The sequence below is a fragment of the Ostrea edulis genome, chromosome 6 (assembly GCF_947568905.1).
Source record: "Ostrea edulis chromosome 6, xbOstEdul1.1, whole genome shotgun sequence".
In the NCBI taxonomy this organism is placed as follows: Eukaryota; Metazoa; Mollusca; class Bivalvia; order Ostreida; family Ostreidae; genus Ostrea; species Ostrea edulis.
The window spans coordinates 73585526-73611804 of NC_079169.1; the positions used below are offsets into that span (position 1 = coordinate 73585526).

The window sequence follows — 26279 nt, forward strand, 5'->3', positions numbered from 1 at the left end:
TTTACTCAGCAGAAACACTGAATAGTCCCTGCTTATTTAAATTTTATGCTCCTTTGATAAAGGTTGGTCGGCATGTCAGTCAGTAGACAAGCACTGTCCACTCAATATTTAAAGAACCTGGTGCTTGATGGACATCAAACTTGTTATAGTCATTTTCCATAAGAAGTCAATGACCCCTACTGATTTTGAGGTCATAAGTCAAACTAGACTTAGTAAGATATTGTCTGCTCTGTATCTTGAAAATGCATTGTTTGACTGGCATCAAACTTGGTACACTGGTACATTTTAAGGAGTACTAGTTACTGATTTGAGGGTACAAGGTTAAGGGTCAAACTGGACATAGTAAAATACTGTCTGCTCAACATCTTTATAACCCTTCATATGACAGACATCAAACATGGCACATTGATTTCCCATAAGAAGTAGATGTCCCCTGTTGATTTTGAGGTCACAAGGTCAAGGGTTAAATTGGACATAATAAAATGTCTGCTCAATATCTTACAAATCCTTTGCTTGACAGATATCAAACTTTGTAAACTGGTACCCCCTATTAAAAGATTAGATGACCCCCAATGGTTTTCAAGTCACAAGGTCAAAGGTTGTGACTGGTTATTTGGAAATGTCTGCTGGTAAATATGAGACCAAACTTAGTATTGTGGTGGCCTTTGACTAGTAGAATCCCGTGGGGATCCGGGTTAGAATAGGTCCCAAGTACCCCTTCCTTGTGAGAGGCGACTAAATGGGGCAGTTCTTTGGAAGAGACCACAAATACCGAGGCCTCGTGTCACAGCAGGTGTGGCACGATAAATATCCCTCCCTTCGCAAATGCCGTAAGCACCGAGCATGGGCCTAAATTTTGCATCAATGGTGATGTCTCCATATGAGTGAAAGATTCTCACGCTTTCGGCCTTTTAGCAGGGAGGGATCTTTATTGTGCCACACCTATAGCTACTGTGACACGGGCCTCGGTTTATACGGTCTTATCCGAAGGATTGCCCCATTCACCTCTTACAACAAGCAAGGGGATACTGAGGAGCTACTGTAACCCGGGTCACCACGGGATTAATAGATCAAACATGTGTGACAATATACAGGTATATGAGTGACATTTTAATTATCACCTCATCTAATCATTAAAGTGATATTTCTTCCACTCAGACAAAATACCTACCATTTGCACTAACAAAACAACAATCTCTTTGTTTGATACCTAGATACCTACAATTGTAGATAACTGTTGATGCACGTGCCTCTTATTTGAAAAGGACATGTTTTATTTGGGGGTTTTCTTTTGGGTCACCTGTTATTCAGTGTCTGTCCATCAGTCTGTAAAGTTTTACTTCGATATATAGAGGAAAAATCCTTTAAAATCTTCTTCTCAAGCACAGCCTCTTGAACTTTGTTATCATTTGAATAGTGTAACATAACCGACAAATAACAAGTAAGTATTCATAAGTATATGTATTTTAGATTAGTATTACAGATATTTTCTCTGGTAATCATTCACATGGGGTATTCCTTTTTGAAATACATGTTTATGACATAAAATTCATCTTAATATAATAGTTAAAATGTGTACTACAGTGCTTGCATAATGTGCTCGTATTTGCATTATGTCAAGTTCAAAGGTAAGTTATTATCAAGAAATAAAATACAGGTGTAATGAAAAAGGGTACTGACAAAACATTTGTAAACAACATTTTCTTCACAGAACAGAAAACCCTGTTGTTTTCATCTTTAAAACCTTTTGTAGATCTGGTGAGCATTGCTATTAACTGGCATTTCACCGTTAGTACTCGTGTATTGTTCTCTTTATGTATGCTATGCCTGTCCACTTCTCTAAAGAGAACACACATGGCCTAGTAGAGATCAGAAAGAATAAAATTGATGCATTATTCTAAAGGCTTTAACACGACCTGGTCAAAATGCTTAGGGAATAAGAACACGGTATAGACGCCCTCAAAAGACAATTGTTCTTCCGGATTTCTGGTCGTAACTTGGAAGTTCTTAAGAACGTTTGCAGTAAACGTGTACAAAAAGATGTCCGCCATGGCTTTACCAATACAGTCTCTTGGACCTGCAAAGAGAATGTAAATTTCTTAATTAAACCAACTGCTTTAATGTGCTTGAAGTATTTTTGGCCAGTTTTGCCAAAAAATAAGTGCATGTACATAGCGGCTTCAAACTTTTTTCTGGCTAAATTACACAAGCATCTTCGTTAAGATGACGAGAGCACAATTGCGATTGTTACTTATATAATGTACTATAATTTTCTGAAAGGAAATGTAAAAGTGAGAAGTTACTGCAGAGGACTGGTTGTAGATACACTGACGTGCATGGTCGGATACCCACAATTGATTTCGTAATTTTGCAATTGCAGTGAGAAACCGTCGTTATATGAGCAAAATCGGATCCCACCTCTGGTGTGTCCAGGGGTCCGTGTTTGCCCAACTATCTATTTTGTATTGCTTATAGGAGTTATGAAATTGATCGCTGTTCGTTATCTTCACCTTTCATTTAAAACATTTATTAGAAATTCGGATTTTCTTAGCAGCTAGATGTCGTTTCTCGGTTTATCATACCTCCAAGTAAAGTATTTAAAACCGTAAAAGACTAAAATCAAAAACTGATTCTATGTAACTAACGAAATTCAGTGGCCACGGTATGTCACAGATTTTGATGAAACTTTGTGTGTAACAATATTATGATAGGTATAAAGGAAAAGGGGCATGTAAAGGTTTGACCTAGCAACGGTTGCCATGGAAACCGATCCTCTAACAACGACTGGGCAAGATGTGTACATGTATGTTAGATTTAGAGTAATTCCCGAGAAATGTAAATGTTTATATGGATACGGTATGTTACGCAGATTCTACATGTAATTGGTTGAAATTCACAGGCACTTGATTCTGTAATTATCCAAAAAGCATATATAAACACGTTTTCTTTTCAATAGTAGCGGGCATATGTATCTGTATTTCAACCCCATCGAGATTTTACAATAACAGAAATCAATCGAGCAATCCATATTCATCAACGACGTTTTCCTGGCAAGTTTGCCCACGGATGACGAGTAGAAAGACGAAATCAACCTGGTGAAGTAGAGAAAGATTCACATTAACTTAATAAGGAATTATACATGGTCTGACTTTTTAATACTCCCCGCAACAAAGGGGGGTGGGTGGTGGGTGGGGGGTATACTGGAATAAGGTTGTGTGTAGACGCAATGGTTCCCGGACTCTAAAGTGTTATCCTTTCCGCCTACAGTCACCCTATCATACATATGGACTACCCATGGGACGAAGATGTTCCTTATCAACTTTGGGGTCAAAAGTTCAAAGGTCAAGCGCACTCCTAGAGAAGAGACTACCCAAGGTTTTGTCATGTCCTTTCTTTTCTACACTCAGGAAAGAGGTAATTTATACCTATTAACAACACCCTTTTGGAGATTGGGGTAAGCGGGGGGGGGGGGGGGTATTCTTAGTGAGCATTGCTCACAGTACCTCTTGTTTTTACCTGTTCCATAAGGAGTAAAGCAGTCCCCGTGTATCTGCTTTGTGGTATTGCTATCCAGAAATCGTTCAGGTTTGAAGACATCTGGCTCCAACCAAAACTGTCCATCTTGGCAGGACGCTTTGCAGTCTATCAAGACGACAGAATCTTTCGGAATATCGTACTCTCCGACCTTAATGTCCTGCTCTGGACAGTGGAAAGGCGTCAGTGGCACTGAAACAGAAAACAGATACCGGGTATTCCAAACTGTGTCCGTTTAATCACAAAATGTTTTCTTTTAAATGCAACGTTAACTTCCTTTAGCGTTTCATCGCTGTCGACTGGAAATAATTACAAAATGTCCCGTTATTAAGCTCACCTAAGTTGACAATTCAAGCAAGCTTTTCTTAACGAAGTCTGTCTGTCTGTAAACTTTTCAAGAACCCCAAGGTCATTTACAAACAAGCTTGACTGAAAGTGTTATTGGGTGAAGGGATTCAATATTGTTAACATGAAGGATCTCGCCTTTTCCGAGGGAAGATAAATAAGAAATGGTGAAAAAAGATGGAGGTGTTTAGATTTCTTTCCCCCAAAAAACCACTCAAACAGAAGAGCTAAAGCTCGTAGAGAAGCTTCCTTATACAATGAAAATTCAAGTTTGTTCACTCCATTTTCTCAGGAACCAGGGCAGACATTTACAGAAAATCAACTGCTCCGATGATCGATCTCACCCATGAACCTTTTGTAATTCCAAAGTGTTACATTAGAATGAAATGATGGTTTGTGTTGAAGAAAAGTTCTTTCGTGTTTCAGAAAAATGTCAAATTTTAAACAAAAACGCAGTATTAAGTCTTCCCCGGAAGACATGTGTCGCCTGCTAGTTCATTCTATATGTAATATATCACGTATAATGTTGAAAAAGTAAATTATTCAAATGGTTTTTGTCACTTTAATACTCCTTTTAAAGGTTTTGAGAATTACTAAACATTCTTTAACGATAACTTAATTGAAATTGAAAGATGAGACATTATTATGCAATGGAATTTGTGGGAGAATCTGTTTGAAATTAAGACATTTAATAAATGTAGACTGAATGAAAACATATGTTTGAAAATATGTATCAACCTGTTACTGTGCTCTTCAAGACAATGGTAATAACCATAAGTAATTATCTGTTGGGTTTACTGCTTAGTCTTGTTGTCTTTTTATATATCCAATTTACTGTTTCTCAAGAAAAATCATAATTAGTGCTGTTCTGAAATCACATATACTGTCCTTCAGTATGGGAATTACAAATACTGTCCTTTTGTACATAAAAATACTGTCCTTCAGTTAATCATAAAATAAAATCTTCAGCAAAATTATTTTTTGCTGTAAAAAATTCTAAGTCCCGGCAAACAGGAAGTTGATAAGCGACAGATTCGAAAATGACTTACACAATACAGTTGGCCACACTGATGCTCTGTGCCAAATATCAGGGAGTTGCCCCATGTGGTTCTTGAGAAAACTGTGACAGAAATTTTTTGTGACGACGACGACGCAGGACGACGGATAGTGATCCCTATATGTCGCCACTGCGTGTAACGCAGGCGACACAACAATAACAAGACGACTGCATGAGTCAATAAGTGAATAATCTGCAAAAGTGACACACATACGTCTCGAATGATACTGGAATGTACATGTACAGAATTACAATAGACAAGAAGTCCAAGGGCCACATCGCTCACCTGAGTTACCTTGGCCCATATTTCAAGATTTTCCTTATATATTCGCATGTAAAACTTTGATCACTATTGTGGCCCCAACCTACTTCTGGGGGCCATGGTTTTTACAAACTAGAATTTGCACTGTGTCAGGAAACGTTCATGTAAATGTAAAATTCTTTGGTCCAGTGGTTCTTGAGAAGATTTTCAAAGATTTTACATATATATTTGCGTGTAAAACTTTGATTCCCTATTGTAGCCCCCAACCTACCCCCAGGGGTCATGGTTTTAACAAACTTAAATCTGCACTATATCAGGAAGCTTTCATGTAAATTTCAGCTCTTCTGGCCCAGTGGCTCTTTTAAAGATTTTTAAATGACCTCATCTTATTTTGCGATTATCTTCCCTTTGTAGGGGGCATGGCCCTTCATTTAAACACATTTGCATCCCCTTCACCCAAGGATGCTTTGTGTCAAGTTTGGTTTAAATTGGCACTGTGGTTCTGAAGAAGATTTTTAAATGTCGTCAATGTATTTTCACTATATTGCTATTATCTCCCCTTGGAAAGGGGCGTGACCTTTCATTTGAACAAATGTGAATCACATTCATCCAAGGATGTTTTGTGTCTAGTTTGGTTGAAATTGGCCCAATGGTTCTGGAGAAGAAGATTTTTAAATGTTGTCAATGTATTTTAACTATTTCGCTATTATCTCCCCTTGAGAAAAGGGGTGGTCCTTCATTCGGACAAACTTGAATCCCTTCACCCAAGGATGCTTTAGGCCAAATTTGGTTGAAATTGGCCCAGTGGTTCTGGAGAAGAACATGAAAATGTGAAAAGTTTACGACGACAACGACGACGGACAACGGACTTCGATCAGAAAAGCTCAGGTGAGCTAAAAACTATGAGAAGATAAGTTTTGAGATTAGAGAGGTAGATATATGATGGAGAAATTATGTTTGGTATCCCTGTACCTGGTGAGTGCATTCTCAGGATTTCCTTGATGGTGGCTAGGGTGTACGGGGTCTTTGATCTGTCCTGTGTTTGTATCACCTGATCTGGACCAAAAATCTGTCAAATTATAATAATTAAAACCAGATTATTAAATGTGTCCTTGTTCAGTGTGCTTGATGCCTTGTTTGCTTTATGATCGAGGGAAAGGTTCATAAAACGTTAATGTCATATGTTACATGTAGGTGTCACAGAATCACACAGAATTGTATGTAAATCAGCATAATTGTATATATTGTTGACTAGATAAAGTGTGTTTTAAAAATGATAGATTCCAAGCGGTCCAATGACAGGTGAGGATAAGGAAGATTGATCGATCTCATAACTTCAGTTCCTTAAGCTCAAATTTACAAACAAAGGAATAAATGCCGTCAATATAAGCAACATTCTTCGTCATAAAAGAGTTCAGTCATGCATTCCAACTTATTTCAAGTTCAAGTCTACACCCAGTATTTCCTACAAATATACTTCTACTGCATTCAAACTTTTTAATAATAAACAAACTTTGCAGTGCCTAAATATAGACCATCTTATACTTAATCCACCCACGTGTTCTTGTTCTTCATCTTCTTTCCAGCTGGACATGTCATTACTGGTGACGTTGATATATAGTCCAGCCGGACATGTCATTACTGGTGATGTTGATATATAGTCCAGCTGGACATGTCATTACTGGTGATGCTGATAAATAGTCCAGCTGGACATGTCATTACTGGTGATGTTGATAAATAGTCCAGCTGGACATGTCATTACTGGTGATGTTGATATATAGTCCAGCTGGACATGTCATTACTGGTGATGTTGAAAATGAGGACCTAAAATCACTTATTCTAAAAGGTCCTAAATACAGAGAACCTACAATTGTAGGTCTTTCGATTGGCGACAGAACTTCATCTCTATTATGCATTCTGTCGAGGATTATGCCAGACGATGAAAGAAGAACTTGATACATTGTCAGAATGGGTTAAAAGCATAAGAGGAATATTAAAACCCCACATTAGACATATTAAAACACAAGTACGTACCATCTATCCTTCTGTGTTTAGTAAACCAGAAGTGATGAAAGAATTAGATAGGTTACATGAGGAATATGTTTTGGTTCCAGCTGTCAAAGCTTGTAACAACATTGTTTTTGTTTGTAAGGCTCATTATTACAACTGTATTTTAAACGAACTTGGCATTAATTCCACCTTTGGTAATCGTACTTATACTCCAACTGCCCTTTCAAAAGACGAAATTCTTTAAAACCATGCTTCAGTTTTAGACACATTTAATATCTCAGTCAATGGGTCGGATGAATATGAGTTACTGTACCTATACTGGATTTCTAAACTTCATAAAAACCTTACAAAGATACATTGCTGGATTCACTAAATGTTCTACCAAGCCTCTATCTTTGCTCCTCTGCGAGTCCTCACGAAATTATAAATAGGTGTGAAGGAGAAACTTCAAACGTACTGTGCGATTACATTATGCCAGAAGAGGTGTAAATCAAATGTGGATCCTAAAAAGACCTAAAGAACTTTAAGTAAACTTGAAATCGCAAAACTTTTCTGAAATCAACATCAAAACGTATGACTTTTCAACACTTTACACAATTCCTTACGATAAATTAAAGACTAGACTTTTTGACATCATAGACAGTTGCTTCTTCAACAAAAACAGAAAACGCAAATATTCCTATCTAGTGATCAGTCATTCAAAAATTACTTTGTTAAACGTCACTCTGATTCCACGCACAAGTACTCTGAAGTTGAAGTAAAAAATATGCTGGAGTTCCTCATTGACAATTGAATATCTTCGTGGTCTTGGTGATCGGGTCTGTTGGAATCCCCAATGAAAGATGAAGATAGCGAACAGTGATCAATCTCATAGCTGCCATTAGCAATACAAAATAGAGAGTTGGGCAAACACGGACCCTGGATATACCAGAGGTGGGACCAGGTGCCTAGGAGGGGTAAGCATCTCCTGTCGATCTGCCACATCCGCTGCGAACCCTATATCTTGATCAGGTAAACGGAGTTATCCGTTGTCAAAATCAGTGTGTCAAGAACGGCCTAACAAACGGTATGAAACACGTTAGACAGCATTTCACCCAATGATTGGTTACTGAAATATTTGGAGTCGAGTATTTTCAACATTTTTTTTAAATTTTGATACAGCACATATACCTTTAAGCGAGTTGACCAAAACTGATGAAAATTAATAATGACTAGTTAAAGTTTGTGCTGAGAAATGGCAAAACAATGAGCCCCAAGTTGTAGCGAATTTGCAAGGACTTTAATTTCTCTTTATTAGCTCTTCTGAGCCGAAGGCTCAAAGAGCTAATGCTATGGCCATTTGTGCGGTGTGCGTAAACTTTTTAGAAAAAGGACTATAACTCAAGAACCCCTTGGCCAATTTTTTTCAAATTTGTTACAGGGTATCATTGGCCCAAGGGCTTTCATACATACTAAATAGAGGGATGTGACCCTTTAACAAGGGGAGATAATCAGGAAAATACAAACAAAAGTAGTGGTTGCTAAAAAATCTTCTTCTCAAGAACCACTGGGCAGATTATCACCAAACTTACACATAAGGATGAGGATATGTTGTAGATTAAAAATTGTTCAAGGCATTACCCTGGGGCAAAGGGCGTGGTCTCAAGGTCACTTCAAAGTTGACCTAAATTTATATTTCCTTAAATCTTTGATATTTTAGTCATTATAAGGACTAGGATCATCAAATTTTGACAGTTGATGCATCTTAGGACCTTGTGTCAAGTTGTCTCAAAAGTAGGTCACGGTGACCTACTTTTTGAATTTTGCAGGTATTTATTTTAAAATTAATTTTGATGCATATCTTGGACACTTTGAAGCCTATGATCATCAAAACTTGTCAGTTGGTGGATCATGGGACCTTGAAATGCGTCAACTAAAAAATAGGTCACCGTGAATTCTATGGCTTATCATTTATAGATATATTTTAAGTTGTTATTTCAAATACCGAGAGGTTTAGAATCATCAAATCTTGTAAGTTGATGCATCTTGAGGCCTTGAAACATATTTATAAAAAAAGTAGGTCACAGTGACCTACTTTTTGAATTTTGCAGATATTCAAATTTCACATTTTCAATTTTAGATGCATATTTTGGGCACTGTAAAACCTAGGATCATCAAACTTTGTCAGTTGATGCGTCTTCAGTCTCCGGTTTGTGTCGACCAAAAAGTAGGTCACCGTGACCTACTTTTGGTATTTGACAGCTAAATTACTATATTTCAGACACTATTTGACCTACAATCATCAAACTTTGTCAGTTGATGCATCTTGAGTCTTCGGAGTGTATCGACCAAAAAGTAGGTCACTGTGACCTACTTTTGGCATTTGACAGTTATATTTATATATTTCAGTCACTAATTGACCTACAATCATCAAACTTTGACAGTTGATGCATCTTGAGTCTACAGAGTGTGTCGACCAAAAAGTAGGTCACCTTGACCTACTTTTGGAATTTGACGGGTATAGTTATATATTTCAGATACTATTTGACCTACAGTCATTAAACTTTGTCAGTTGATGGGTCTTGCATGTTCGAAGGGTTTCGACCAAAAAGTAGGTCACCTTGACCTACTTTTGGAATTGGACGGCTATATTTATATATTTCAGATACTATTTGACCTACTGAGTCATCAAACTTTGTCAGTTGTTGGGTCTTGCATGTTCGAAGGGTTTCGACCAAAAAGTAGGTCAACTTGACCTACTTTTGGAATTGGACGGCTATATTTATATATTTCAGATACTATTTGACCTACAGTCATCAAACTTTGTCAGTTGATGGGTCTTGCATGTTCGGAGTTCGCTGACCAAAAAGTAGGTCACCATGACCTACGATTGGAATTTGACAGCTATATTTCAATATTCAGATACTAATTGGCTTAAAATCATCAAACTTTGTCAGTTGATATTTCTTGGGTTCTCAAAATGTGTAAACCAAAAAGTAGGTCACATTGACCTACTTTTTTGGAATTCTTAGGATTTAACTAAAGATTTAGAATACTAAGAGGCTAAGAATAGAAATGGTGGGGTTGTACAATTTATCAGAAGAGCGATTCTAGGCTCTTGGGCCTCTTGTTTTAAAATAAGGCGTGAAAAGCTAATGTAAAAGCTGTACTAAACAGTATGGCCTCATATGAGTTTTATAATACTTACGTAATCTAACCTACCGTTTTGTTATAATTTGATTTAGCATATATTAAATGCATTGAACAGTCGAGCGTCCCTATCTTTATTTACTCTTCTCATGCCCGTTAATAGTTTGATGTTTTATTCTGATAACTATTCTCTGATGTATGGTTCGCTGGTCTTCCTGGCTGTATCCCTGAATGGACAATTTAGCAGTAAACTAGTATTTTGTTCGATGTTAAAAAGCAGACCGTGTATATTTTCAGGATGATAAACTATGAAAAATTATGTAATTTGACAATTTCGGGTATTAAAGGAGTACTTGTCTTCTCAATATAAGGGGAAAACAGTGATTTTCTAGTGCATATTTATTTATGGTGGATGTGCACAAGCGCGCGAGAAAAAATATTAGAAATACCATGGGAGACAAGGATTTTATTTACAGTATGCAGTCGTACTGAATGGTGATGTCATGTTAAAAAGGAAATTTAATTCCCCATCTATTGCTCAAAGTGGTTCTCTCTATCCTGTTTTCCGTCTGACTGTCTGTTTTCGCTGAATGTGTCCCGCCAACAGCTTGCAGACCGTATACGCTTTCACGTCGCCATGTAATATTGTTTACTTTCAAAATTCCACGTACAACGTTCATTGATTGTATCTTGTTTAACGTCCCTCTCGAGAATTTTTCACTCATATGGAGACGTACCAGGACTGGTGAAGGGCTTCAAATTTAAGCTTTTGCTCGGCGCTTACGGTCATTGAGCAGTGAGGGTTATTTAGCGTGCCACATCTACAGTGACACGGGACATCCGTTTTTAAGGTCATCTCCGAGAACCCGTGACATTCACATCTTATGCTGAGCGCTTGGCTTCACTATCCACACAAAGAATACACGATTAAGTAGGGAATTAGTTTGATTACTTTTTAATCCGATTAAGTTAAATATTGCATAAAGTCTATAACTTACCTTATATAGCTTCACATAAAACACATGCTTTTTTATTTCTACGATAGTATCCAAAGAAGCTTTAAAGGAACTGGTTAACTTTTTTTTTAAAAAAGAGTAATTTTTCAATTTTCGTTGTTAAATATTAACAACAGTACCGCAAACGGTACAACCTACGCCCGTTAGACCCTGTATCTATGACGAGAAAAAATCTATTTGACCTACTTTTAGCACTAAAGTAGATCACGGTGCACCAATCAAGTTGAAATGTGAACTGATTATGCATTTCTCTGAGAGGGAGGTTCTGACAATACTCGTATCCTATTCATGACGACAAAAATCTGGAAAACGAAAACAAGGTTTTTCTACTAAGAGAGACTATGATATTGACATTTGACCTTGAGAAAAAAATAGACATTCTTCGCTTGGCATAAGGTGTATGTGTACCAGGTTTGACGGTCCTAGTCCTAACGGTTCAATCTGTAGTCTGCCTACAAGGTTTCCCTACTAAGTGATACTACGACCTTGACCTTTGACTTTGAAGAACAAAAGGCGTCTTCCACTTTGCATGAGGAATACGTGTGCCAAGTTTGACGGTCCTCACCCCATAGTTCCATCGGTCTGTATTCTGTCTATAAAGTTTCCTTATTAACTGATACTACGACCTTGACCTTGAAAAACAATAAACATCTTTCTCCCATCATGGTGATTAAAAAATACCAAGCTGTAAGATCCTAGCTCCAATATTTCGCTCTGTATTCTGCTTACAAGGTTTTTCTATTAACTTATACTACGACCTTAACCTTTGACCTGGAAAAACAATAGGCATCTTCCTCTCACCATGGTGATTGAATGTACCAAGTTGTAAGATACTGGAGCTTGCCGTTCATTTTGCAGTTTGCCTAAAAGGTCCAGACAGACGGACAGACAGAAAACGGTATTAAAGCATAATACGGGTGTATAAAAATATAACTCATTTAATGTTGACAGCCAAACTTTTGACCTTCTGAATGCAAGGATAAGAGCAATATTTTAGCCATAATTCTGTGTTATGTAAACAAAGACTCGAGTCTTTTTATGTTCATAAACAAAGCAGCGATTTTTTTTATTGTAATTTAAAACATCTAATCTTGCACAGTCACAAATTTAAAAACTTTTAGATAACACATTTGACCTAAAGGGTACTTGAAATGTGATAGATACAATAAACTTATGTCGATATACATTTCTGTTAAAGAATTCTTAAACAATGACATACCGCAATCTTTGTTTACAAAACAAATAATGAGTTTCTGTACGTGATAATGAGAAAGGTGAAGATAACGAACAGTGATCAATCTCATACCTCCTATAAGCAATACAAAAGAGAGTTGGGCAAACACGGACCCCTGGATATACCAGAGGTGTGATCAGGTGCCTAGGAGGAGAAAACATCCCCTGTCGACAAGTCACTCGCCGTGAGCCCTATATCTTGATCAGGTAAACGGAGAAATTATCAGTAGTCAAAATCAGTGTGCTAAAAACGACCTAACAATCGGTATGAAACACGTCAGACAGAATTTGACCTAATGATAGAATATATAACCTTAATTTTTCGTAAGACTATCAAACACATTAGACAGTAGATTTTGCAAAGGATTTAATTTTCATTAGATTGTAGATTTTGATAGTTAAATGTGAAAAACAAACTTTGGCGGAATCCCTTTAATTTAAGAGACATGGACACGAATTGGTCGGGAAAATGCTTGGATATTAATTAGTAAAATGGTAACAATTTATGTGTGTAAAACATAGTAACAAGCCTAAACAACAAGAAATGTTTGTAAAACATATGCCCCCCCCCCCCCCCCCCGGTGCAAAATTGAAAAGGGTTAAACACTTGAATAATTTAATTGATAGTAGTGCCAAAACAATTCAAGATACTGGGCAGACAATATCATCCTATGTCCAGTGTGTATTGACCCTTGGCTTTTGACCAGGTGACCTAAAATCAATAGGGGTCATCTACGCCTTAGGATTTATCAGAATACCAAGTTTGATGTAAATCAAGCAAATGATTTTTAAAATATAGGAGACAATATATTACTATCTCCAGTTTGATCCTTGACCATGTGAACCCAAAATTAATAGGGGTCATGTACTCCTTATGATGTACCAGTGTACCAAGTTTGATGTCTTTCAAGCAAAAGGTTCTCAAAATATTGAGCGGACAGCATCTTCCTATGTCTAGTTTGACCCTTTACCATGTGACCTCAAAATCAATAGAGATCATGTACTCAATAGGATGTACCAATGTACCAAGTTTGATGTCTGTCAAGCAAAGGGTTCTCAAGATATTGAACAGACAGTATATTCCTATATCCAATTTGACCCTTGACTACGTGACCTCAAAATCAATAGGGTCATCTACTCCTTAGAATGTACCAATGTACTAAGTTTGATGTCTGTTAAGCAAAGGGTTCTCAAGATATTGAGCGGACAGTATATTCCTATATCAAGTTTGAACCTTGACATTGTGACCTCAAAATCAATAGAGGTCATGTACTCCTTAGGATGTACCAGTGTACCAAGTTTGATGTCTGCCAAGGAAAGGATTCTCAAGATAATGGGCGGACAATATCTTCCTATGTTTAGAGTAGATTGACCTTTGATCTTTTGACCTCAAAATCATTAGTGATCCTCTTCTACACATAACCAACCCACATATGAAATATCAATGGTTCTCAAGATATTGAGCGGACAACATGTGATCTACCGACCGACATACAGACCGACAGGTTCAAAGCAATATATCATACCCCTCTTCTTTGATCATCTACTATCGCTACACTAGTGGATCATAGGATCTAATTTTAATTAGATTGGACACGTGCACTGTTCATGTTTACATGTCACGTAGTACCACAAATTTAGACTTATGCTTAGCACTAAGGGCTGTAGCAGTGAGGGGTCTTCATCGTACCAACGCCTGCTGCAACACGGAACCTCCGTTTTTAAGCTCACATCTGAAAGATCCACGATTCTCACTTCTACGGTAAATGCCGAGCGTTTGGCGAAGGAGCAATCACTTCCTATGTGTTCGTCTTCGGTTGCGCTGTCATTGCACGAGCGGGGTTCAAACTCACAACCTCCCGGTTACGAAACGAAGGCTCCACCACTCAGCTACCACGACCGGTATATTTATCGCATCACGTGGTATATAGACCTATTGCATAACTGATTAGTGCACAGGTGCTTGTGGACAGGACTTCCGGTATCCCCCCTTCTTGTATTTTTGAATGTTCAATTCCTTGGGTATTTTGAGTGTATTTTTAATAAAATATGTAACTTCAGGGTGCTTATATTTCAATGGCACACACAATTTTCGCATATAACTTGTTTTTAAAAATGTTGTATCACCGATCATAATATAGGAACCGGTGATACAACATTTTTAAAAACAGGTTATATGCGAAAATTGTGTGTGCCATTGAAATATAAACACCCTGAAGTTACATATTTTATTAAAAATACACTCAAAATATCAAAGGAATTGAACATTCAAAAATACAAGAAGGGGGGATACCGGAAGTCCTGTCCACAAGCACCTGTGGATTAGTGTGGTCTGTCGTTGAATACCCAGCGCGTGATTTAGCCACTAGGGGTCGACACTGATTGTTGGGCGGACGAACCTGTGGCAAACATCCCCAAACACCCAAACACTGCATTGTTGATTTCATTAAATCTATCACCGCGTCCAGTAACATCATATTGAAATAAAACACATTCATTAATAATAAATTCATCAATAAATTTTGCTTTTTCATTATTTATCGAATGACATTTTTAACAGGAGCTGCCCAAATTGTAAGAAATATTAATTTTCAGCAGACCTGATTACATTTGTGATAAGAGTATCAAATAGACGAACCTCATTAATCTCTGATCTACATTTGGACTGCACATCCGGGTACTTTACCAAAGCCATCAGTATCCACTCTGCAGATGACAAGAGCGTATCTTTACCGCCCAAAAACATGTCTACTACGGTCCGTAGAAGGTCGATTTCTGGGGAAATAAGACGTTAGTTCTGACAGAAGTAACCAAAAGTTCTGTTTATCAAATAATCAATCATTTGACAAAACTATTCAAATTTGAAATCATGGAGATTACTGTGTGTATATACATCAGTATATTTTAATCCGACATCTTTTAAAAGTGAGACCTGGTATTTCTACATCTTTTATAGCCTTAGTTTTCGACATGAACCACAGGCAATTACATGTATATCGCTTGGGTTAGAATTTACTATAATAGTAAGTTTCCTTTAGACACGATCTGAAATAATCGCCGTTATCCAAACAAACTTGACAATAATTAATCATATTTAATACATTTGAAACAAGAGGTACTGTGAGCAATGCTCACTAAGAATACCCCCCGCTTACCCCAATCTCCCAAAGGGTGTTGGTAATAGGTATAAACTACCTCTTTTCTGAGTGTAAAAAACAAATGGCATGACAAACCAAACCATATTGCTACTTCGATGTCCAGTGCGTGTGACCTTTGACCTTTTGACCCCAAAATCGATAGGGAACATCTTCATCCCATGGGTAGTCCATATGTCTGATATGGTGACTGTAGGTGGAAAGGATAACGCTTTAGAGCCCGGAAACCATATTGCTACTTCGATGTCCAATGCGCTTGACCTTTGACCTTTTGACCCCAAAATCGATAGGGAACATCTTCATCCCATGGGTAGTCCATATGTATGATATGGTGACTGTAGGTGGAAAGGATAACACTTTAAAGCCCGGAAACCATATTGCTACTTCGATGTCCAGTGCGCTTGACCTTTGACCTTTTGACCCCAAAATCGATAGGGAACATCTTCATCCCATGGGTAGTCCATATGTATGATATGGTGACTGTAGGTGAAAAGGATAATGCTTTAGAGCCCGGAAACCATTGCGTCTACAGACGGACGGACGGACGGACGGACGGACAACCCGATTCCAGTATACTCCCCCCCCCCCCCCCCCCCACCCACAACTTGTTGCGGGGGTATTATAAAAGTAAAGGTACATGTACATACATTATCTAAGATTTGAAATACACTTGACATTCCTTGTCAATTTCAGTAATCAAACCTGTACTGACCTCGTGACACGCGCTGATTTACCAGATGTTTATTGGGATATCTTTACAATGAGGTTTCAATGTAAATGTACTAATGAATTTGTAGATATATGTGTCGGTCGCGTGAATACAACCAAACAATAAACATATAAATGCAGAAAATAGGCCTATTTAAGGAGTGAGCGGATTCTCTTGCCATTTATGATAAATATTTCTTTTAATATCGATTATTTTGTCTTCTCTTTTGCCGTTTGTCCATTATATATGTAACATGTCTTGCAAAAAATTACAAATTAGAAAATAATCAATTTGATTCAGTGTATAAATGTAAAAGATGATACTAAGACCTTTAAAAGTGAATCTAGTGAAGTCACGTCATTTTCGCTTGTCGCTCGTATGTGCATTATGCATCAGTTGAGTAGCTACAACTCAATAATGCTTGGACAACTTGAACATTTCTGTACAGTACAAGTGTTAATCATTTAATTCATGTATACAGATATAAAACTTATACAGTACCAATTTTGATGCACCAGATGCGCATTTCGACAAATAATGTCTCTTCAGTGATGCTCAACTGAAATGTTTGAAATCCGAAATAACAATGGAGTTTTAGAGCTATTATAGGGAAAAACAGTGTGCCAAAAAAGTGGAGTCAAATTCGTCCAAGGATATACATGTATTACGAAAAGGTTTCCGAATATTATGCTCGTCGTTGACTGTAACAGTCAGCCCTTCTTACAAAAATCCAGTAACTAGTAAGTCATCGGCGGTTTGATGAGTGTAGCGTGTTTCGTTACCTGTCATACCATCCGCTGATCGCTCTTTCTCCGACTTGGACAAATAAACCTGGAGAAAATCCGATGGAGGATCATTTCTTGCCGCGTTTGATCTGGCTTGCATAATTTCCCGAAATTTGCGAAACAGAACTTCCTGATCACGTACGGCTGTTTGAAGTTGTTCAAAGTAGACCAAAATACCTCATCAGAAATAGATAAATTTTGTTCTCCAGAAAGCTACATACTATATAAGTGCAAAAAAGTTAATAAAATAAATTCTGTTACCTGTGCCCGGAGACATGGTGCTACGAAAGGAAGAAAATTAGCTTTGTTAGCCGATGACGTAGAGACGCCGAAATCATTTATCCTTTCTCGCATTTCCACCATGCTTGTATCATCATAGCTGTACCTACATATTACCAGTGAAATACTTAAAAATGTAAAATACATAACATTCTTGCACATATAAAAATTCTAGAATTGCAATGGCTCTTTCCATTTCATTTCTGAAAAGCTCTCTATTATAAACTAATATGGACAGTATCTTAAGGACACCCCCCCCCCCACACACACATACAGATATATATATATATACATACAGTGGCGTAGCTAGGTTAGAAATATTTGTAAGCAGGGGGTCCTGGGGGGGGGGGGGGCAGCCTCCCAGAAGCTGAGGGCATTTTTCGTAATATACATAATAAAAATTTAACAAAAATATTTGTAAGCACGTGCTTACAGTGCTACAATGTAGCTACGCCATTGATATATATATATATATATATATATATTAAAAGAAATAGAATAAGCAGTAGACAAAGTTAAAAATTTAACGCATTTGTGTACTGTTTATTCTATTTCTTTTAATATTTTATACCGGACACTGTGATTTTTTAAAAACACAATTTGGATATATATATATATATATATATATATATATATATATATATATATATATATATATCAGGCGCATAGCCAGAAAGAAAAGGAAGTGTGCGCAAAGTATGGCAAGTGGTCTGGTGGCCGACTTAAGACCCCCAGTGGGTTTAGGGCAAAACTCTGGTGGGGGCACAGGGAGCGAAGCTCCCAGAAGCTCATGAGTTTTTTCCAATGAAATAACTTATTTTTGTGCATAGAAACAGTTTTTCTTGTCAATTTCCAAGATAAAGAGATTTTCAAAGTGTTTTATTATGCCAACTGTGTGTACTAAAACTGACTTCACCATTCATTATACGAAATTTTTTTAGTTGTTTCGACTGATACATGTATATATGGTAAATGTTACTGATAACAAAGAATATCCTAATCCGTCTACTACATGTACATATGCGATATACATTTAAGTGATATTCGACATGATGTTAATGATTTGAAATTCAAAAAGGACATTAAATTTCATTGAATGGACATCATGATGCTGATTAAATCATAAACTGGTACTAAATAATGCAGTTATTTTAGGTAGATATTTTAACGACAAAAATCTCTCTTTCTCGCAAATGATGTGTACGCAGTTGCGTACTTGCGTATAGGCAGCTACGCGCATATATATATATATATATATATAATTATATAATTTTTTTAGTGTAACGTATAGCGGTTACCCAGCCAAGTGCTGATCACGCTCGTTGTTGCTTAACTTGCGTGATGAAGAGAGAGACTTACCACATCACCATCGTCGGATAATCACGGTTGATCTCGTTTTTTAGACGAGATCACCCGTGGGTATCCGACTATGCCACATCACTAGAAAAGCTAGCTCTCTAGTGAGGCAGTATGAGTTCCCCCTTATACTGTCCGCTACGTGAGTAAAATGCCCAGAGTTTACACATTGATTAATTCTTCCAAAATAATGTTTAATCCTATGATAAATATATGTGTCTGACTGTAGGTATTTGACGAAATACATTGAATGGAGCGTGATATTAAACGATAGAAATGTTGCATGAATGGGATATAATTTTCTTGGGTACAGCAAAACACGTCAAGTAATATACGTGTAACTTCAGATGGTATATTATGTAACGAATATATCTAAAAACGGAACAAAAACATGGTCGTGCTTATATTTCAACATTCTCCAAAATCCTCAACAAACAGTATTTCAAAAAGTCTCTCTCTCTCTCTCTCCTTCTCCATATGGTGTCCATCTTTGATGAATGAAAATTCCATCAGTCGGTAGGCATGCCATTGCTTGCACCGACATTCACTAAATGTAAACACGTCAAATGTATATGTATATCCCGAGAACATTGCGATACAGTTGTATAAATTATTCTTCAATGAAATCTGGGAAGTTGTTAGACTCTACGTGTGTATACTAAGTGGAATATATATCTGCTTTTCCCAGGCACGTGGGATCGTGGGCCGGGGGGGGGGGGGGTTTCCACTTTTTAAATTTTTTTTTTTTTTTTTAATCAATGATCAATATGTTTTCTAAAAGATATATTGGGTGACCCCCCCCCCCCCTACTATTTTAGATAATTTTGAATGAGAAGAATGTAAACTTGAAAATCATGAAGTGAATTGGATGAGCGCTTACCCCTCCCCTTATGATCATGATCTGTTATTTTCATATGCGAATAAGGATATATTGAGTGAACCCCCCCCCCCCCCCCCCCCACATTCTTGATAGTAGTATTAAATGAGAACAAGAGAACAATCACTTAATCATTATGAATTGAATCTGATTAAGAATTCGGAGATCAGGCAGTTTTTTTTTAATTTGCTGAATAACTACCAAATTTTACTTCCGTTGCCGCCCCCCCCCCCCAAAACCTGCTACGTGCCTGTTTCCAAGAGACAGTATACGTAGAAGCTATATAACATGACTTTTAAAAACAACGATTTTATTAAATATCTTGTACGTATTTTTGTTTTAAAAACACCTTGACAAGCAAGAGAAAGAGAGAGTACTTCTTACTAGGTATCTAAATCACCTTACGGTACCCCAGTTTTCCTAATCATCAATGTTAATATAAACATTTAGTAACAATCTCCACAACACATGTATACTTCCTAAGATTGGTAAAAGTTTGGGGTGTCATTAGGCTGGAAAAGTTGTTCCCATAGCAAGGAAATGGTCGATATAAGCAAATAAACCAACAACAAAAAAAACCCCCCAAAAACAACACTCCCCAAACCCAACTTTTAGATAATCTCTCCCTTTATCATCCCTTAAGTTAGCAAAGATAACAGAGGGAAAGTTTTAAAGATTTATAATTATAGTAAAATTCAGGGTGGTGGGGGTGTTTCAAGGCGAAAGATGGCAAATACGTAATATACGGAAGTTTATGTTGTCCATCGACTTCTTTATGCTCTTCGCAATAACTTGCCAATTATCCTGTTGTAATAGACTTATGAAAGGTGAAGATAACGAACAGTAGAGTTGGGCAAACACGGACCCCTGGACATACCAGAGGTGGGATCAGGTGTCTAGGAGTAAGTATCCCCTGTCGACCGGTCACACATGCCGTGAGCCCTACAGTGTATATCTTGATCAGGTAAACGGAGTTATCCGTAGTCAAATCAGTGTGCGAAGAACGGCCTAGCAATCGGTATGAAACAGGTCACACTGCATTTGACACAGTGAAAGCTTGTATCGGCAAACTAGATCGTTATAACGACCATAGAAGTTGCGAAATGGCGACTTTACACTAGACTACTGAAACTCTTGCACCATCAACTTGTTTGTCAGTAGGCTATCTCGATTTAAAAACTGATCATACACAGAACAAACTCTTCAGTTTAGAGATAAAAACATCATATGCAGGTGATAATGGAATATTGCTACATAAATATGGGAAGTTGAAAATGGAGAAGCTGAAATCACCCGTTTGTCATACAGTTGAGTTGTCACTTTGCCGTTAATGTCTACTTTCAGTAAAATATCTAAGTATTAAGCAGAAGTGGACGGCTCTGTTAGTAGCGTCTTTTATTTCGAGTTCACTGGGATCTATTGAATCGACATATGAATGAAAATTATTATTGTTAATAGATAAAACGTCGTCTATATATCTAAATGTCGAATTGAAGGTCACAGCAAGAGCAATCTAATTAAAATTACATGTAGATCCTTTGATCCGATCATACATAGCGATGTACGTGAGCGGATCAAAGGATCTAATTTTAATTAGATTGCAGCAAGGGATTTTTTCCTATCACGTAGAAGTTTTTGAAAAAATTCTGCTTCGTAGGAATATAAAAACAGGTCAGCTAACAAAGGAGCACAATTCGTGCCCATGGGAATTCCAACAGACTGTTGGAAGACCTGATCGCCAAAGACTACAAAGATATTGTCAATAAGGAACTCCAGCACAATTTTTATTTCAACTTCAGAGTACTTGTGCGTGGAATTAGAGTGGTGTTTAACAAAGTAATTCTTTGGATTATGACTGTATCGTGAATGATATCGAAAAATGTGTAGGGACCGATTTATTAAGGCGATGGTTCAGATTTCTGTCGACTTTACCACGGTGTAGATTATGTCGGTTATTATGCTCTACTTGATTTTGGCAATTTTTCAAAGTCACCAACGCGTTTTATATTTCGATATATATATATATATATATATATTTTTACATATTGGAGAGTTCCCGAGAAGTATTTCAAGTAGTAGATGGAAAATATACGCTTCAGTGAGAATTTTATTTTTTTACTTTAAAGGCACTAAAACGTTTCCATATGCAAATTATGAAGCTAATTTCTGGTTACATTTATCATGAATTAGCCAGAATTGTGTCGTCTAAATCATTTCGAGGCGAATAGAGGCAAATAATGGTTTCGTGTCAGAACAACATCTTCATTCTGGAGTGTTTACGCTCCGAAATAAGAAAATTGGGACAAGGCAGACACAAGCCAACATACCAAAACGAGATTTGACCATCTTACAAGAACTACACTCTGTAAAGTTCTACAACTGATCAATTTAATTAAAGCTAAAAATACTAAAATAATAAGAAGTATACATGTATACTATCTATGCATCAGACATTTTTTATTAAGAATATTCCTTCGCAGAAATACTATCCTGTGGCCTTTGCCAGTATTTATAACTTTTAAAGATAAGATAAAAGCACAAATTGTGACCTTTGTCCTAGAAGAAAGGCTGCGAGAAAGTTGAACGAGGCTTGGCGGATCAGATATTCCAGGGTGTAGGGACAGGCCACATCCTTAGCATGTGATCTGAACACGTCGTACTCTGCTGCAAGATGGCGCTGGAGAGCGGATATCACGGCGGAGTCTTCCTGGGCTGATTTCAGTAGTGCCTGCATAGCTCGCCACGACTCTCCATAACTCCAGAATATGCCTGCAAATTATTTCAGATTTCAAAACAATTTGAAACTAGATAATTATTGTTCTAGACAATTCAGTTAGAGATGCATGTGTTAGAGTTCTAATTCACATCGAGGGAACTTTCATTCATTCAATGGCGCAGCATGCATCATGATGAGTAGGCAAAGTTATGAATCTAAATACTTCCCCGAGGCGCATGCTGCCAAAGATATTCCTGGTAAACAATTTGTAATGTTCTAGAAAGATGCGTGTCATGGTTAATAGATAATAATATATATGTACGTTATTCAGTCATCAAAATAGTTTGTTTTTTTTTCTGCATTGATGATGTTATCTGTGGATATATATTCAATGCTAAGTAAAGTGATTTTATGAATATTGAAATGATGCTTGCTTTGACCAAAATTGGAAAAAAAAAATTATTAGGCTATATTAAAAAATGAACCCGTGTTATTTTCATAATGCCTCTCGTTTAGCTGAATAACCACGGGGGCTAAGCCCATTTTGGGCCTGTACTCTGTGATACCATAAATTATATTCATATATTATGGTATCACAGAGTTCGGGCCCAAGACGGGCTTAGCCCCCGTGGGAATACCCAAAGATCTTGCATGAAGACACGTGTTTTTTTTGTTTTTGTTTTTTTTACAAATCCAATTCTGGGCCCTGTCGAGCATACAAAAGACTAAATACAGAAAAAAGAGTGTATAGCAAATTAAGCTGTCCAGAAATACAGTGAATGTATAACAATATTGTATTATTATAAAATTAAGATTTAGCAGTCGCGGTGGCCGAAAGGTTAGAGCGTTCACCCCGCATGCGGAAGGCCGGGGTTCGAATCCCGGCCGCGACAGACCTAAGTCGTTAAGGTTGATCGATCCTTATGTGACTTATCAATAATAATAATGGTTAAAAGTGCAAAAACTGTATTAATTTCCATTCGATATAGTTAAATGTAACCAATAACTAAAGAAAATGTGTATGTTGCCACATTTTTAAAGATGTCAGACATACAAAAACGGAAGTATATGTTAACATCACACATTTTCGTTGTACAGAATAATTAGAATAGAATAACAACTTGTTGAAATGACAAATTTTAAATGTCAACAGTTTAAAAAAACTGTTAATTCATAGATATGTATAAATTAATTGTTGTTATTAGGGAAATCATGCATAATAGATATGCAGTAGAACAAATACCAACATAGGAGTTATTGCCCTTGACAACATTTTTTTAATTATAAAGAATTGATTATCTATAGAAAACATACTTTTTCAATATCAATAGTTTACCAAATTTTTTATTTTATGCAGTGAATAAAATTTCTCTGAAAGATATATTTCTATCATGCACAAAGTTTGATTTGATAAAGATTTTTGCAAAAACCTATGACATCACACGAGGATCGATTACCTTAAAACAGGTAGTGAAAGTTCCATCGCCAAACGCTCGGCATTAGGTGTGAATGTCACGGGTCCTCGGAGATGACCTTAAAAACGGATGACCCGTGTAACAGTAGGTGTGGCACGCTAAAGAACCCTCACTGCTCAATGGCCGTAAGCGCCGAACATAGACCTAAATTTGAAGCCCTTCACCGGTCTTGGTGACGTCTCCATATGAGTGAAAAATCCTTAAGCAAGATACAATCAATCAATCAATCTATGATATATAATGAACATTTGTAGAATATCTTGTCTCATTGTACAATATATATACATTATTTTATCGAAGTTTGTACATTTTTACCTCTTACATGTATATTATTTCTCATTTCAAAAATGCTGATTAAAAATCGACCCAGCTTGTTTAACAACATGCTATCTTCGTTTGAAATAAGCCACAGAAATTTTTCTTTACTTGACAAATTTAATAAGTTTGTATTATATTTAGAAATATCATGAAAAAAAGGTCCGCCTTTCACTTGTATATAAAGCGTTAAGGGTGCATCACCTATCTTACTATCACTAAAGCTTTACATACATTAGAGATAAGTACGTTGTTTATGATTTTTGTTTTACTATGATTTTAAAAATACCGGACTAATGTCTATTCTAACCAATACATCTTTAAAACTTGCCATGCGTTTTAATTAATCAACTATCGTAATTATTAACGTAAATTAACTTCTCCAGGTATAATTGCATCTAATAGAAACCCAAATATACACATTTACCAATGTTTTGTCAGAAATAACCAAGTGTTTTTTCAATGTATTCCATTTCTCATTAAAAGCACCGATCTTTCAGCTTCACATACAAACCACCCCACACCCATATACACACAATATCAAAAGAAACATACAAGATGTGTTTGTGAAACACTGATGCCCCGTATGTAATTAATTCTGGTACCCAAAGAAAAGTCTTGTCACAAAGAATATACATGTGAAATATGAGAGCCTTATCTCCATCTTTTCAAAAAGTTATGGCTAAGGTTAAAGTTTACGGACAAACAGACAGAACAAAAACTATAAGCCCCCGAATTTCCGATTACGGGGCATAAACAAATGTTAAGACTAGTGTGGTATTTTGTTTTTGGGTGCAAGAGATTCAACCTCTAATAAGACCCGGACAAAGAGAGCAACATACATATTTAAACACATGATACTATTTCAAGCACAATCATTCCGTTCAATCAATTTACTGTCTACAGGCACAGACATCGTCACAAGCCACGGCTGAAACGTACTCTCCTCTCCGCATCAGCCGTGGTTTGCGACGATGCGGGCACAGAAAGGTTGATACGGTTCCTGAAGTACATCATCCATGTTAGATTTGAATATTTTTAGTTTTACCATTATTTGATTAGAAAGACTCTAAAGTTATGTGTAGGCATGATTCCTGACCTGGAGAGGTCGTGAGTTCGATCGAACTTCCGATTGTGTTATGGCCGTGGGATCCTATTATGGTTGCCCCCCCCCCCCCCCCCCCAAATCTTTTTAATAGTGTTATAGTAGACGTCGAAATAGATCAGTGATTGCTTCTTCACCAAACTCTCGGCATTTACGGGTCTTTCAAGACATCGGACGGCACGTCAAAGAACACTCACTGCTACAAGGCCCGTTTTGGGCCCGAACTCTGTGATACCATATCACAGAGTTCGGACCCAAAACGGGCTTAGCCCTTGTGACTGCTACGGCTCTGAGCGAAAAGCATAGGTCTAAATTTGTGGCACTTCATCTACATCTCGTTTCAGTTTGAGTGAAAATTATCGAAGGGACGTTACAAAACAAACATGAATTCTGTTAGGATGCGCAGGAGATTATTTTTTTTTTAAATTCGCTATCTTTAGCTGACTCGTCTTTACGTGAATTAATCTACGAATATTTTGCATCAACCTTTCGTTCATTTTACCTTTTCTTTTCAGAATTTTATCAGGAATGTACATCCAATTTGGCCTCTTTGTCATCAAATCTCCGTGTTTGCCGAGTATTTCCTGCACATACTGGTGTCCAAATACAAAGAAGACATTGTGGACTCCCATCTTTAACCTAAATATATTCCCGTATGCTTGTCTGAACTCCAACACTTTGTAGTAAAACCCATTGCCTCCTTTAAGTTGCGAGAGGTTCCCCACAATGGGCCACGCCCAGGGCCCAGGGGGGAGCTTATATCGTCTTCCCCAGACGATTTTCATGATCAGGTAAACAGAAACTGCTGCAACTGAGGAGATCCCTAACACCGTGGCGAGAATCCATGATTCCTTCTCCATGTCAGCAACAAGTAATGTTGAAACCCTGCCTTAAAGGCGTCGGTTCATCTCGTCATGTGAT

At 37.2% G+C, this 26279-nt stretch overlaps 1 protein-coding gene across 1 annotated transcript; it reads right to left on the reverse strand.

Moving 5' to 3' along the window:
- Window positions 1-29: 29 nt before the first annotated feature.
- Window positions 30-26279, reverse strand: LOC125683721 (cytochrome P450 2H2-like). Its single transcript, XM_048925159.2, has 8 exons — window positions 25861-26279; window positions 22297-22516; window positions 17497-17620; window positions 17233-17389; window positions 15225-15361; window positions 6171-6267; window positions 3517-3726; window positions 30-2077 (listed from the first exon to the last, which is right to left on the reverse strand). The coding sequence occupies exons 1-8, from the start codon at window positions 26216-26218 to the stop codon at window positions 1893-1895; spliced, it is 1488 nt and encodes a 495-aa protein (XP_048781116.2). The 5' UTR covers window positions 26219-26279; the 3' UTR covers window positions 30-1892.

What these genes read in the sequence shown, in the direction of transcription:
- LOC125683721 (XM_048925159.2), bottom strand. Translation starts at nt 26,218, where the DNA reads ATGGAGAAGGAATCATGGATTCTCGCCACGGTGTTAGGGATCTCCTCA. An exon ending in GCCTTTCTTCTAGGACAAAG is followed by an intron (nt 17,621 to 22,296) that starts GTCACAATTTGT and finishes GGTAATATGTAG; the next exon opens with GTACAGCTATGATGATACAA. An exon ending in CTTTACTCCTTATGGAACAG is followed by an intron (nt 2,078 to 3,516) that starts GTAAAAACAAGA and finishes TTCTCTTTGCAG; the next exon opens with GTCCAAGAGACTGTATTGGT.